The sequence below is a fragment of the Argiope bruennichi genome, chromosome X2, assembly GCF_947563725.1.
Source record: "Argiope bruennichi chromosome X2, qqArgBrue1.1, whole genome shotgun sequence".
In the NCBI taxonomy this organism is placed as follows: domain Eukaryota; kingdom Metazoa; phylum Arthropoda; class Arachnida; order Araneae; family Araneidae; genus Argiope; species Argiope bruennichi.
The window spans coordinates 39,676,036-39,691,221 of NC_079163.1; the positions used below are offsets into that span (position 1 = coordinate 39,676,036).

The 15,186-nt window shown below is 29.6% G+C and overlaps 1 protein-coding gene across 1 annotated transcript in view; it reads left to right on the forward strand.

The window, feature by feature from the left end:
- The window catches only part of LOC129960082 (insulin-degrading enzyme-like), a 98,395-nt gene extending 86,283 nt beyond the window's left edge, over nucleotides 1-12,112 (forward strand). Inside the window, exons 23-28 of the mRNA XM_056073176.1 lie at nucleotides 705-872; nucleotides 950-1,074; nucleotides 4,249-4,396; nucleotides 4,481-4,542; nucleotides 7,027-7,188; nucleotides 7,280-12,112. Coding sequence (XP_055929151.1) covers nucleotides 705-872; nucleotides 950-1,074; nucleotides 4,249-4,396; nucleotides 4,481-4,542; nucleotides 7,027-7,188; nucleotides 7,280-7,402 — 788 coding nt within the window. The 3' untranslated portion in view covers nucleotides 7,403-12,112. The remainder of the gene's footprint in view (nucleotides 1-704; nucleotides 873-949; nucleotides 1,075-4,248; nucleotides 4,397-4,480; nucleotides 4,543-7,026; nucleotides 7,189-7,279) is intronic.
- The last annotated feature ends 3,074 nt before the right edge of the window (nucleotides 12,113-15,186 follow it).

The following is a 15,186-nucleotide window of genomic DNA, read 5'->3' on the forward strand; positions in this document are numbered from 1 at the left end:
TCGAAATAATGAGTATGATTAAATGAGAATTTTTGAGGTAATATTGCGAAGAATTGGCAGAATGTAACTTACATTTTCTCAATATTACAATGAAGCTGAAAACTTTAAATTTAAAATTAGATTATGATTTAGTTTAAATTTTAAAACGTACATTTTAAATTCGAAAAAAGTGAGTTATTAATGTGTCGAATGATTCAGCTGTTTGCCAAGGGCAAATAGTAAATTATATAATGAAGACTATTGTTAATCAAACTGCAACTATATGAAATAAAAGCAACTATATGAAAAAAATGACGAATACGAAGCTCATAAATTCAATTCTTAATCTTCAGTCTTCGTTTTTACTGAGATGTAAGTGACATTATAATTTATAACCTAAATCGTGGTTTATTCTAATTTAAATCTGCTTGTAATATTATGATGTAAGGAAAATATTATATTTCTCTTTAAAAAAATTACTAAATGATTTGATTTGAAGAAATTATTATTCCTTTATTTTATTTTCATTATTTATTATTATTTTCATTGGTTTAAATGTTATTGGGAGAAAGTCTTCATTTTCAGATCTATTTGAAGCAAATGCAACATTTGATTAATGCTCTGTAAATAAATTAATAGATTTGTTGAATTTAAGAATGTACTTAATGAGATGAAAAAGTTGATTTCTTTTAATGTATTTGTATTTCTTATTTTCACTTTTATAGGTTGTCATTATGTTTATGAAGTTACTAATGAGATTCATGGTAGTTCAGCTGTCGAAACTTATTATCAATGTGGTATACAAGAAACAAGAGCAAACATGCTATTAGAACTTCTTGTTGAAATTATAAACGAACCTTGTTACAATTATTTGCGCACTCAGGAGCAATTAGGTATTTATTTTTAACTAAGTATTGATATTGCTTACCATGATTTCATTGTGTAATAAATATCATTTAACTTTTTTTAGGTTACATTGTGTGCAGTGGTGCCAGACGTTCTAGTGGTGCTCAGGGACTGCGTATTGTTGTTCAGTCTGAGAAACCACCTACATTTATTGATGGACGGATTGAATCATTTATTCAGTATTTTGATGTAAGCACAAAAAGTTTTTTCGGTGTTTATCAGCTCCAAAATATTAATTTTGTACTTAACCTCTTCAGACCTGAGGTACACATATATGTACCTGCAATTTTTTTCATTTTTTTTATCCGGTAAAGTAAATATTTGACGAAATAATGCATGCATTTCAACATTTACGAATGTAGCTTCCATTTTGATTGATAAATAACACTACAGTTCGATATTTTTTTCATATCCATCGCTATTAATCATTGACATAACGAAAATTGAGTTGAACAGAAAATACATCAAATCTAAGTACATTTTTAAATATTTATTATTAAAATAAACGCTTGTATATTTATTTTTATATAATACTACGTGTCTAGTTAAAGTCATTACCAAATTATATCTTGTTATCTATAACAGAATCGGTGAAAATGAATATTAACCAAAGTGCACATATGTGTACTTCAGGCGTTTCCGCCCCCATTTCCTGACTGCTCGCGATCCAATGCGCTGTTTATCTTTTGAGTGCTTGTTTCTAAATTGTCATTTCTTGTCCTTGAATATATTGTATATCTTTTTTATTATAAATAATTCTTATGTTCTGTAATGTAATAAGATATAATTTTGAAAATATTTATTTTTTTTAGGCTTTTTAATTTTATAGCTTTCAATCCGACATCATGTATAGAATATATGGAATTTTATAAGCTAATAATATTTTTTTTGACGTCAAGTGGCTTTAACTCAAATGGAGGTTATTGAACTTTAAGAAACAAGTGATTTTATGGAAAGCTATAGAATTTCTCATGTGTCGAAAATTATGAAACCTGACAAATGGGATGAATGGGTCACAGACGATAGTCAAATGTGCCTTGTCAAGCAGAAAGATAATAAATCCTTGACTCTATTGTTCACATGTATAGGTAATGAGCCAATTGAAATAGGCAGAAGACAGTCAAAATAATTGAAACAAAAAGCTGATATAAAATAATCTGCTATTGTGAAAGCATATAATATGGAAGCATATAATATAATACGCGAGCATTCACGCATTTTGTAGATTTAGTAATTCTCAATTGCTTGATATACTATAAAATGGTGGCAAAGCGACAAGCAGAGCTATTAGGAATGAAGACGAAAATGCTATGACTTTAATGCAATTTCGAATGCATATAATTCGGTTCCTGTTGAAATAAGAGGGAATTCTCATCATCAGCAAGAAAATAAACCAAGAACAAGTAAAAAAATCATCTTTGAATGAAAACAAATTAATGGAAAAAGAGTCATCAAATGATGGAAATACAACTAAAAGATCATTGGAGATTTCATTACCACCGTCTGTTGAAAATACCTCTAAAAGAGCAAGAAAAATTGTCCCTTTCCAATTAAAAAGAAATAAGACTAGATATGTCAAGCCATATACAACATTACATGGACGATAAGTATGAATCAAAATGCAGGTATCCAGGATGTAACTCTAGGAGAAGAGTCAAGTGCTCAGAATGCGGTATCTACTTATGTAATATTTAAAAAAAATGAAATTTCATTCAAAATAAGGTTTAATAGATTATTAATATAATAAATTTCGTATTTTTTCATTTATAAGGCCTTAGAATAGGAAAAGAATAGCTATTTAATAACCAGGAAAATTGAATAATTTTGTTTTATCGAGGATGTTTTAACTTGCTTTAGACCTGAGGTACACATATGTGTACCTTAAAATTATGGGATTTAAAATTATTTGATCAGCAAATAATTTTTTCTACAAACTATTGAGACGTAACAAAGGTGAAAGATCTTGTTGACAAATTTTTAAACCAGTTTTTAAAAAGTCAGGTTTGAAGAGGTTAAGCAGCTTTTTGTGAAGCAAATATGCATTTTCTTACTATGAGGCAAAATAATATTAATGAAACAACATCTTAAAATGTATTTTAATTTAAGAAAGTGAACTATACTGTAAAATCTTTTTTCTCCTCCTAAAATGAAAGTATAAATGGTCATCACATGTTGAAAATGACAATGATTTTTCTAAAAGAAAACATTATAACTGTAAATGTATAAATGCCCGCTCCATGCATAATTGTATGGTATTTATGCTGTGGTTGAAAATGCTTCAGTTATTTTAAAGTTAATTAATATAATTGACTGCCATAAGCCAAGCTGTAAGGAGAGGAAGGGTGACCCTATGGGGGGGCTTGTAATTTGCATGAGATTCGCTATAATAAGGTCTAATTTGTTGCTGGAACAGAGTATTTGTTATTATGTGGGAGTCAGTCATTAAAATGTTATTCAAGTGGTTGAATACAAAATTGCAGTTTCTGTAATTCGCAACCATTATAATATTTCTGTCTTGCGCCAGAAATGGTAAATAGTAGTTTTTAAGTTTTCGATAGCGCCTACCGATAGCAATCACTATTAAAAGATACAAACTAAGTTATAAGTATTATCAATATCTTTTGCAGTTTTTCTTACTCAAAAAGCAATTTTGATATCGATAAATAATACCGGGGAGCAGACTGTAGCTAATAGATAATGTTGAAAAAAATTTCGAAAGTTGAAACAATTGAATGGAAAAAATCACAATATTTTCGCTGAATAAAAGTGAGGTAGAAGTGAACAAAACAATAGAATTGCAGTTACAGCTAAGTCGAGTGGTTACTAAATGTAAAATTGTTAATTCTAATATAAAATGCAAAACAAATCACGTCAATTCTTTGTTTACATTTTTGAGTCCCTTTTAATTTTTTTTTAATGCTTATAACTTTTAATATGCATACTTATATACGTTCTTGGTTTTGTATTAAGTTCAGTAATATGAGTAAAATCTTATTCTATGAAAAAATTTCCATATTTTATTCAGTTTCCATCAATTTTGAAACTCACCGTTGTCTTAAATGTAATTCATAATCATTCCAATAAAGATGACTCATTCCAAGGAGAGTAGAATCGAATTCTAACTTATTTCAAATGTTATGAATCCATGATTGATATTTGCTTAATAATATTTACATATTGAAGTAATAAAATAGATAATTTCTTATGGTAGATTAACTTTTAGTTGTTAAATTAAGTATACCATTTTCTGTGTTCAGGAAGTGTGAGTTATTCATTAAAAATAAAAAATTTTAGCGTTAATAATGTTATCTCCTATATCATATAAAAAAGGAACTGTTAATGTATGTTTGAATAATGTTTCAGAAACACATACAAGATCTGACTGATGAAGAATTCCATAATCACGTTCAATCTCTTACTTTACTGCGTTTGGAAAAACCAAAAAAATTGGTGCAGCAATGTGCTAAATATTGGCTTGAAATTGCATCTAGGCAGTACAATTTTAATCGAGGTAATGGATTTCTGTGCAGTAATTTAAAACAATTAAATTCGTGAGCTTTATTCACTATCTAATTGAGTGTATTTTTTATTTTAGATTTTACTGAAGTTGCCAGTCTATCCACCATTACAAAAGACGATTTGTATTCATTTTTTAAGGTATTAATTATTTTGTTATAAAACTTTGAAATTGATTTATGTGTAGAAATATTACGCGGTGGTGAAATTATATATTTAAATTGCAGTAATAATGCAAGTTACACTACCCAGACTTGCGCGAACTCGAAGCTGTGTAGTTCCTTATCTTTTCCTCCCGCATCAAATATTTACTATTTAACTATTATTACTAAAAAAATTCAAATACAAAAAAAAAAGTGCCTAAAAATGAATCGGAAATTATCGTTCATATATTATAGGCGACCGTAAAATAACTTTCCTTTGTTGGAGACATCTAGCTAAAATTAAAGAAAGAAATCGAACCAGATTTCATATGTAGACTGTAGAAGCCATGTGGAAATAAATTCCGGGGAGGGGAGGGGAAAGAAAGAAAAAGCTGATTAAAACTTTATACACAAAGATTAGATTAGCACATTGAAAATGTAATCCCAATGTTGGTTAATAAAAGAATATTTCCTACGAAATTCTTATTACATGTCATTCATATCTATATAAGTGTTTTTTATCACTCGAAAATTAATTAAAAGTTGCATAATTCTTGGATTCGTTATAATGATTAATTTCGGTTTTTTTATTCTGCTTGAATAAACCGTGACAGCAGGAATCGACACCTGAAACTCGGACCGGCTAAAAAAGCAAATGACAATTGCAATCTTGTCTGAATTTCTTGGCGCAAGTTTAAAATGGGAAAACCATTTTGGCGAGAATGAAATCTATTGATGGACCTAATCTTTAAATGCAAAGCAACTTGCTTTGAAGAAGTTTTACGGGAGGAAAAAAAAGATTCCCCAAGTCGCCTGTTGAATTAGATTTTATGAAGCTATTGACATACAAATGTCTTTACAACTTTATTTGTTTCTTTTTCCTTGAGTACTGAAAATGCTCAAATTTTTATCAGCTTTTAAAAGTTATATATAAAACCATAGCTAATTCTAGAGGAGGCATGGAGAGAAGCAAGGGAGAAGAAGGAAAAGAGACAAAAATTGAGAATGCATTCAAAGCTTATATAGTTTTAAAAAGGAAATTTTACCAGAATACAGTTGAGCAAGCATTTGCCTTAAGTATCTGATTTTCACTTGATACTGTAGTTTCACATTAGTAATTAAAAGTTACAGAAATATGACACAGATAAATTGAATTTATTATATATGTATTATAAAAACAATGTGTTACATTTTCATTATTTATGTATTAGGGATTAATTATTCCTATTTTTGGATTTATAAACAAATTACATGCTTAGTATAATTTTATATACAATCAAAACACTCTATTAGTAAATATATATAACCAAGGCAAAAGCAAACTGTATAACATGGTTGCTTTCCAGTTATTTAAAAAGTGATTTTTTTTTCTTCTAAATAGTAAATTACCCTCGATATATTGTTATTTACTTCAAATTTTAATTCATTTTTCGCAAAAGTTATTTTAGAGTAATTTTTGCTTGATGCATTTTTGTTATTAATCAATAAAATTCGATTTATGCTGATATATTTGCTTATGTATTTTTAAAAAAATGCTTTTTTTTTTCCATCACAAAAGTACATAAGTATTTTCGCAGCTAACAACTTACATAATTTTTATTCTTCATAGATTTAGTGAAATAATGAATAAAGGTCTTAGGTCATTTGAAATAATAAATCCAAGTAAAGATTTGAATACAAAGGATTTATTCTTAAATTTACTGAGAGTACACAAATGAACTTGATATGCAAAGGCAGTGAGTGCAGAAATGAGTTTAATTAAATACATCATAGTTAGAATACTAATTAGAGTTCAGTTTGAAATTTTCCAAAATGTCTTCCCACCTTCTGAAATACCTTAAACATTGATTTATCCAAAATGTTAAAAAAAAATCTATAGAAAATAGAAGGCTGAATTTTTCTACACTTCATTGTTTGTAACATTACTGCTGATAGAGTGGATCTTTTCTAGAACTCTTAATTGGTGATGTTTCAAAATGTGATAGACAGTTTATTTCTATTTCATGATATGAAACTACACAGTCTGTGAATGTTAATGCTGTTAACTTTTGTCTCCTCATGGAGCTTGCCAGTATCTGCTATTCTAGTGGACATTCTGCTGCTGCTTGAGATAAAACTTCCTTTGTTCATACTTTAATACAGTTATACATATTTTAATTTAATTAAACTTCAAAAAAGTGAAAATTAATTGAATTATTTTTGGTTAAAGAAATGTGTGCAAATTTTTAAATAGTTCTTATATTAAAAAAAAATATTATAAAGGAAGGCAAATTGCTCATAAGTAAAAATATATTATTTTTCTTGATATGACAAACGACTTTTTACAGTAATTTAGGAATACAATTTTTAAGTTTTTAATTTACTTACTTAATATTTCACACAAATCCATGATTGGAAAACAATAATTGTATTGAATGATGAATATTGTGCTGAAAATAATGCACTGTAACTTTTTATATTGTTTTTTATAATTTTCATTCAGGAACTTATATCTTATGATGCACCTAAACGAAAGAAACTCTCTGTACATGTACTGTCTTCAAGTTGTAAAATTCCAGCTGATAACAGTGATGCACAATATCCATGCATACAGGAACAAAGCGCAACTAATGATGGTCTAATACCACCTCCTCCTGCATTTAGGGTAAACAATAGCATAAAATCAAATACATTTATTTTTCATTAATGTAGTGATAAAAAAATATTAAATGTATATTTTTTTTCTTTCTTTGTAGCCTCCAGTGAGAATAGAAAATGTTACAAGCTTCAAGAATAGCTTAGGTCTTTATCCATTAGTTCCAGCCTCCATTCAGATTCCATCACCATTTTTTGACTTGCCAAAGAAAGCAAAATTGTGAACTTCGCTAATATTTATTTCTAAAACTTAATAACATGTTATTTTACTTTTACACACTGTGATTTAAAGTACTGTATTTTTTTTACATGCTTTCTACGTAATACTGTGTACTTACACAAAGTCTGTACTTAGAAATTTTTAGATAGTCATGATTTTAACTTTTAATTCCTTATCGGAATGTATGTACCGAAATGCATCACTTTTTTGAAAGTACATTTTTCATATCACAATGTATTAAATCCATCAAGTAAATTGTTTAATAATGTACAGTGGTTTTGCGGAACAGAATACGTGTAATTAAAAAAAAAAATAGTTTTCAAATGAATTGACAAACATAAAATGTCCAAATTTGCTTCAAGAACTGTTTTGAAATTGCTAGAGAAGATGTAGCTAGTCACATGTGTATTTATACATTTACAAAAAGTATCCAAAAATTTCTGATTATTTCAAACAGGGCTGCCATGGCACCGGGAAAATGCAGGGAATTTAAAAGTCATCTAAAAAGCAGGGACAGTTCAGGGAAATTAGAAAATGTCCCTAAAAACCGGGAAATTGCAATGAATTTTAAGTTTCTTTGATCCCCATTTTTTCATCTAAAAACTGCCGATTTCTAAACAGTGCAAGAATAGGTGTTGCCAGGTTGCAACCATAGCTCCAAAAAAGAAATACCACCATTCACGACTATGTAGTTGCAGAAACTCTCACCTTTTCTACTCTCTCTCTCTCTCTCTTTCCTGTATAGATCAGTCCAATTTCGACTTGATTAACAGCTATTCTTTTTTCATAAGATTCCCGGATTACAGCTGATAAATATGCGCCAGACTGATGTAACTTCTTGAGAGAATAGAATAAATTTCTGTGGCGGAAACAGCTACATTCAATCTGCGGAAGCATCGTGGTGATTAGTCGCACATACATGAGTTTATTGAATGACTTGTTTATTATTTGAGGGGAAAAAAATCGAAATCAGTTTATTTTCGGACATCAGATTTGACGCTTTTGGACTTGACAGGTCATCTTTTCCTGTATTCTTTTCAGATGCAAAGTCCAATATCGATGATGACTTTTTTTGAAGTGGCACGTAGTTTTGTATGCCTTCTTCTTTTGGCATGACTAATAAGTGCCTGTTTTCTCATATTACTTAATCTTAATATCTTCTTACAATGCCAGCAGTACGCTGCAAGCAGATTTTGCAGAACTCCTTTAACCTATTCAGCAAAGTCAAGATTCATATTTTTATTCGTCCAATTCGTATTTAATATTGATTTTGAGCAGCTCACTGTTAAAAAAAATCTCTAATCTTCTTCTGAATAAGCTCACAATTTTAGTTCAGCCACAATAACTTAAAGTTGAACTTTTATGGGCATTAAAACTTGTTGCGTCACATTCGTCTAATGCCTTCAATGATTTGTCAGAAAAATTTTCACATATATTCACTGATAGTGAAGTGGTCAAAAGTTAGGTCGTGCAAATATATTATACATTATTTGTTACCGATTAGCTACAATTTTCCGAAATCGCTTAAGAAGTCTTTAAACAATAAAAAGTTTATAATATGCTGTGATGAAACTTTGAACCACATTTTACAAAAATGCCAAATGGATCTTAGTATAAGGTATTGGTGTGAATAAACCAATAGAGTCTCCATTAGATATTAGAATTAAGTATTTTTAAGTCATACCACTGCTCAAGAACTGTTTGAGAATTTTATGCTGTTGATGTTTATCTCCCATGGATTGAACTTCAATTCAAACCAAGAGATCAAAGAAAGAGGGGTGCAATAGCTTCTGAGAGTAAGGGACCCCTGAACATCCTAGGGCAGAAGTCTGACTTTGGCTCATATGAAGATGACATTCACACACTCGCTTGCACAACCCCTTTTTATAGGGGGCCTTTTTCACACACCTTACAGATAGAACACAGGGTAGAGAACAACCATGCCCTAACCCAGGATTCCCAGATCACGGGGAAGATGCACTATCCCTAGGCCAGGATGCCGGTTGAGAATTTATATAGCTCGAATATTTATAAGAAGTTCGGATATACAATTACTTTTACAAATTAATATGGGTGGATAAATTTAAATTAAAAATTTTTAAAACATGTCAAAGAAGAACTTTCGTGTGAAAATGACTATAAAATTTTAGATCTAGGTACTTGTGGATTGCGCATAATCCACTGAGCGTTTCAATTTGAACACAAATATACTGAATGAAAAGTAGATGTTATTCTAAGAGCAATGTGTAGAATATTTAAAGGCAGATTGGCTAGACGTGCTGATTTTCTGGAAGTTATAGGTTCTTCTGAATTTTCATTGAAGTTTTGTTCTATCTACTGGGTTGAAATGTGAACGTGCGCTAAAGGTTTTTACCATATAAAGAAACACATAGAAGTAAAAAAAAAAACTTTACCTGGATCTTTGTGATAATATTATAAATGTTTATCAGGATAAATTCATTCTGACTAAAATTTACTTCTTCTGTTATACTGTTAATATTCTGCAACCACTTCTTTAAAAAATGCAGAAACCTGAGCCTATGGCGCCTTTCTTATATGAAAATCTTTTTATCCTTGTTAAACAGTTAATGAAAAAATATTGTCAAAAGAAGAAGAATCAAAGCAGAAACAGTAGACGGCCTATTTTATAGGACTTGATGATACCAAAAATCTAAAACAGAAAAAAAGAAAAGGGAATTTAGTATCAACAGGGATATGCTTATTGAAAATCTGAAAGAAAATTCTGGTCTAAGAACTGTGCATGATATCATAAACTTTTATGGAGGCATTTTAATTGCCCCATTGTTGGAGTAGTGACTACAAGGTACTTGATTACTACTGAAACTGAAAAAAGAGGCTTTTTAGCAAAGTATTTTATATTTGTGAACGCTTATCCGAAAATTTTGCTGTATCCAAAACTGCATCTTTTTTAAATCCACATTTATTGAAGAACAATGCATTATTATGTGAAAAACAAATGGTTGATTTACTTCAACTTCTTTATTCCTAAGCACAAATTTCCTTGGTGTGTTTAGAACATGGTCCAATTTGAAATTGTCTTGAAATAACAAAAAAGTGAATACAAAGAACAATTTGATTCATTTAGTGAAAAAATTCATTTAGATAATTTCAGTTTTAATATATTTGAATCCAAAAAATTTCCTGATTTTTGCAACAGTAGCTTTGTGTCAAAATTTAGTTTCAATTGATTGGGGAAAACGTGTCCAAAACTCAAATTTAATGTTCGGTTGCAGTTAACCGTAAGTCTGAGATAATAGTTAAAAAACTCGCCAAGGCTCACACGATAAATTCAGCAAAAGTGCTAAATTCACGCCAAATATTCGTATTTCATAACTGTTGTACGCCATTGCCAAGCAAGGCGTTTTCTGAGACAACACCTTTATGGGGGAGTATGTGAGAAAATGTTGGAGTGATCACTCCCGCTGGATTGTTAAATAATCATTAAATGTTTTTAAAATGAAAGCAAAAATGTAATTTTGTGTTTTATTACATCCGAATCCTTAATTTTGTGTGACTTACAGTTAAAGAGCATGTGAGGTGATCAATATCTCCATCCCTTAATATGTAAATTTTGTCTTACTAAATTCTAGGCACAAAATAAAAAGAAATTACTTTTTTCTGTATGTAAATATAAACATTCTTTTATTATACTATTATTTCGAGTAATATTAAATTCGTGTCCTTGTTTTTTCCTAATCATTATAACTATTTTGCAATACTATTACAATATAACTAACTAATATAATTATATATATTTTATAGCTCGAAAGCTTTTCGTGGGTTTCCTTTTATATTGCATATACGTACAGGAAAAAACAGGTTTTTCAGATTTGAGTGGCAACCCTGTTTAAATCAGAATCGTTTGGTTTTTTGAATATATTATTTATTACTTTATATTAATCTCTTTTCATAACGAGCTATTTTCATATTCATATTTGTTATTTTAAAAAATTCTAACGAGATTGATGCCATTTTTTTTTTTTTAATCCTTTTAAGTATTCTTAAACAGTGCAAAATCTGCAGAAATAAATGCATGTGCAAAAGTAGTCACAATACCTAAAGATATAATAAAAATCTTTGCAGTTCACTTTAATCTATTTAACTGCAAAATATAAATTGTGCCATTAATTCTAATAACTGGATCTTTTTTATTTCTTAAAATTATTCTTGCTGCATTTTTTTTTTAATTATTCTTCTTGCATATTGATTAAACAAATGAAATAATTGCATGTCGAAAAATGTGTCATGGAACTATTCTGTTCAGCCGACTTACGAAAGAGACTTTTTTTTTTTGTATTAACTCTATGATAATGTTCTTTATGACTGCTGAGTATATTTATAACTACTTTTTTTTTATAAATATACTTTTATATTTATACTTTTAAAATAGTTTTAAACCTTTATTAAATTTGCATGAAAAGTAATATTTAATTTTGTTGCAGTTGATTTTAAAAGAATGTTTAATGTTATTTTAAACAATAAGAGTTTTAAATATTTTTTGAGAGAACTTGCATTTTGTCTGAATTAAATTTGATTAATTTTTTAGATAAAGTACCAATTTTACAAAACTATATCTGTAATTTTCAGGAGCTGTTAGTCTTTGCTGTACGCCCTGCATTTAATTTTTTTCATGCATAATAATAAAGATGTTTTTAGAAATTTAGTTCTTTCATATACATTTTGCATTTAAGTAATTTTATAAGTTGATTTATTTTAATAACGTTAAATTGTTGTAAAGACATAATATCCAAAGTAACATTTTGTTTCTATTTGATTTGGAAGATATTTCCTTTTATAATAAATGTTTATTGAATTTGAAATACTTTCTAATAGGTGTAAAAAGCTGCTTTTAATTTATTTTTGTACATTAGTCAGCATTAAAACACACACAGAGAGAGAAATTTTGAGTACTGATGTGTGACTATATATCTTTTCTCTTTATAAATTTTTAAAGAGCATATAATTAATGCTCTATTAAATTTGAACTTGATACTTTAAATTTGGAAAACTATATAGTTTGTTAAAGCTATTTAATATTTTATTGCAAGAGTCCTTTCAACAAATTAAAATGGAAAGTATGTCTATAAAAATATGAAATATTCATTTTATATTAGAATTTTCAATTTTTTTTTTTTTTTTTTTTTTTTTTCTTTTAGATACACAATAGTGATTTTTTTTTTTAAAGTTAATTTGATCTGGAAGATGAAATTTTTGTTTGAAAGAGTTTGCATTCTTCATGGGTGGGGAAGGATAAATACAAGTTTTTATATTAGAACTATCCCTCGTGCCCCCAAAATGTGGAGAATGGCAAATAGTTTTATTCATAATGAATCCTTAGAAATATTTGATTTCAGATGTAATGTGTGGTTCATAAATTACTAGCAGTGTTTGGATATTTTTTCAACCATATATGCATAATATTAAGCTAGTAACGTTATATTGTTTCTGATGTTATTATTATGTCATGAAGACAATATGATTATTACTGCTCGTTAGTCACTACTATGGTTAAATATAAAGTACAATTATATTAATGTGATCACATTATTCAAACACGCCTGATTAGCTTGACAGGCTGAAAGTGATTCCACTAAGTGCTGGATAGGGTTCATATAGATATGGAGTTATGCTGACTCAAAAGCAGCTGACAAAACAGGAGGCTGCGTAATGAAGGATCTAGAGAGCTATTTTGTTGAAATTCTCATAAATTTTCAGTTCAGTTTAAAATCTGGAAATTTGGAGGCCAGGGGGAAAAAAACCAAGAATTTGTCCTTCTAAAAGAAACATGTCTTTAACTGACCAAAAATCATTTGGATTCAAATCTGGGGATCAGACAGATTAAACAGAGTGAAGAAGTGATTAAAGGTGGTGTTTCTAAAAAAGTGTCTTTTGTGCACCTCCTTCCTACAAATGGCAATATATGTAAGAATTCTATCCTGTATTGAAAATTGCTCCTATAAGGGAGTTACGTGTTTGCAAAGAAGAAGCAGTGATGTTCCATAACACGAGGTATAACGTTATCCAGTTACGTATAAAACATATCACCAGACCTTACAGTGTTAATTCTTCAAAGAAAAAAATGATGTGGTAAATCACATCAGACTGTAACATTCTCATACTAAAATAGCATTTGTTGAATCAAATGACGGTCTTCTCATCTTAGACGCTGCAACTCTGCGTATTTACCACATCATCAAGATATAAATGGACCTCAGTGATGGCTGGGATGTTCCGTATAAATTTTTATCGATTTCACATTAAACACGGAATCACGATAAGAATGTTAGGCATGCAAGTTAATCAATAGAAAGTACTTAATATGTGAAATATTTGGAAAAATCCTATAAATAATAGTGCTTTATTAATCCAACACTGTATCAATATACAAATGCTTGTGCTGCCTCTGAAGTTTGAAATCCTCCCCTTTTCCTGTCATGCGTGTAGAATTTGCAGAAACTTGCTTCGTATCATTTTTCGTCTTAGAGATATGAGAATGAAATTTTTAAATTGACCTTTTCGTATACGCGATTAGATATGGCATGTGGTTGCTACAATTTGTATACGATAAAGTTTTACTATAAATTATCCTGTAGCAATAATATTTGTTATTGCTTTTGGTTTAAAGTCTTTTCCATTCTGACATGAAGATTAGGACGTGTTCCGAATTTTCTTACTTTCTAGCTGCATACAACTCGGAATAAGTGAGCTTCAGTTTCGCTTAGTATTTCATACCTGGTACTTTTCTTTTTAGAGCCGGGATAGCCCGGTTGGTAGGGCGTTCGGATTCGTGTCCCTTGGGTTGCGAGTTCGAACCCCACCGGCCGAAGACTCCTTGTGTGTGGGTGGCTGGCGCACGTATAAATCTGTTGCGGTCACAAAGTCCTCCATGTCGAGAGTAATACCACTGGGGGTTCTGGATCAAGGGTGATCGTTTTCTGATTCAGGTCTAAATTACGATCTGTGGATGAAATGCATGAATGAAGTCCGTCCCGTAAAAAGGGTCGTGACGTGTGTGTAGCTAAGTCGTACTCTTGGCCCTAGATGGCGCTACTGAAAAAACAAGAGACGCACCTTTGGCTTTAAATCACTGACTTCTAAAGTTAGTGGGCTTGTCTATGACAAGTGTCATTAGAAACAACACCTTTTCTTTTTATTTCTCAGATTTTGATTACTTTAAAATTCTGCGAAGATATTGCTGGAAGTTTTCCATAACATGAATAATGTTTTTGCCTGATTCCTTCGGTAGATGTTTGAAATATAAAAAGAAAATCTTTTTGTTTTGTTTCAATTAGAAAGTCGCATGCTTAGACAACTCGTGTATTTCATGTTTAAGCCATATATTACTGCGATATTTTTAAATTCCCAGATTCTATTAATTCCGAAATTTTTGTTCATCGACTATTTTTTATTTAAAGTTACAAATCTACATTTTAAAATACTTAAAATAAACGATGCCTTAATTCTTCACTCATATCAATACTTTGATTTTAAAAATTAATTTCATCCCGATTGGTTTTTGTTATTTTAAAAGGGATTAATATTTGGGAACGTCTATAAAATTAAACGAAAATATCATTAGTAACATTAATGGTTGATTTTGAAAAATCATCCTACCTTGGAACATTGACCTGCTTAATTTCAATTTCTTGCCAGTTAGCTGCACACCACTAGCAAAAATATAAATTGATCATAGATCTCAATTCCTGCGAATTTTTTCCTTGAAGAAACTTGAATGAAGCAATGCATCTATTAAATCCCCGACTCATC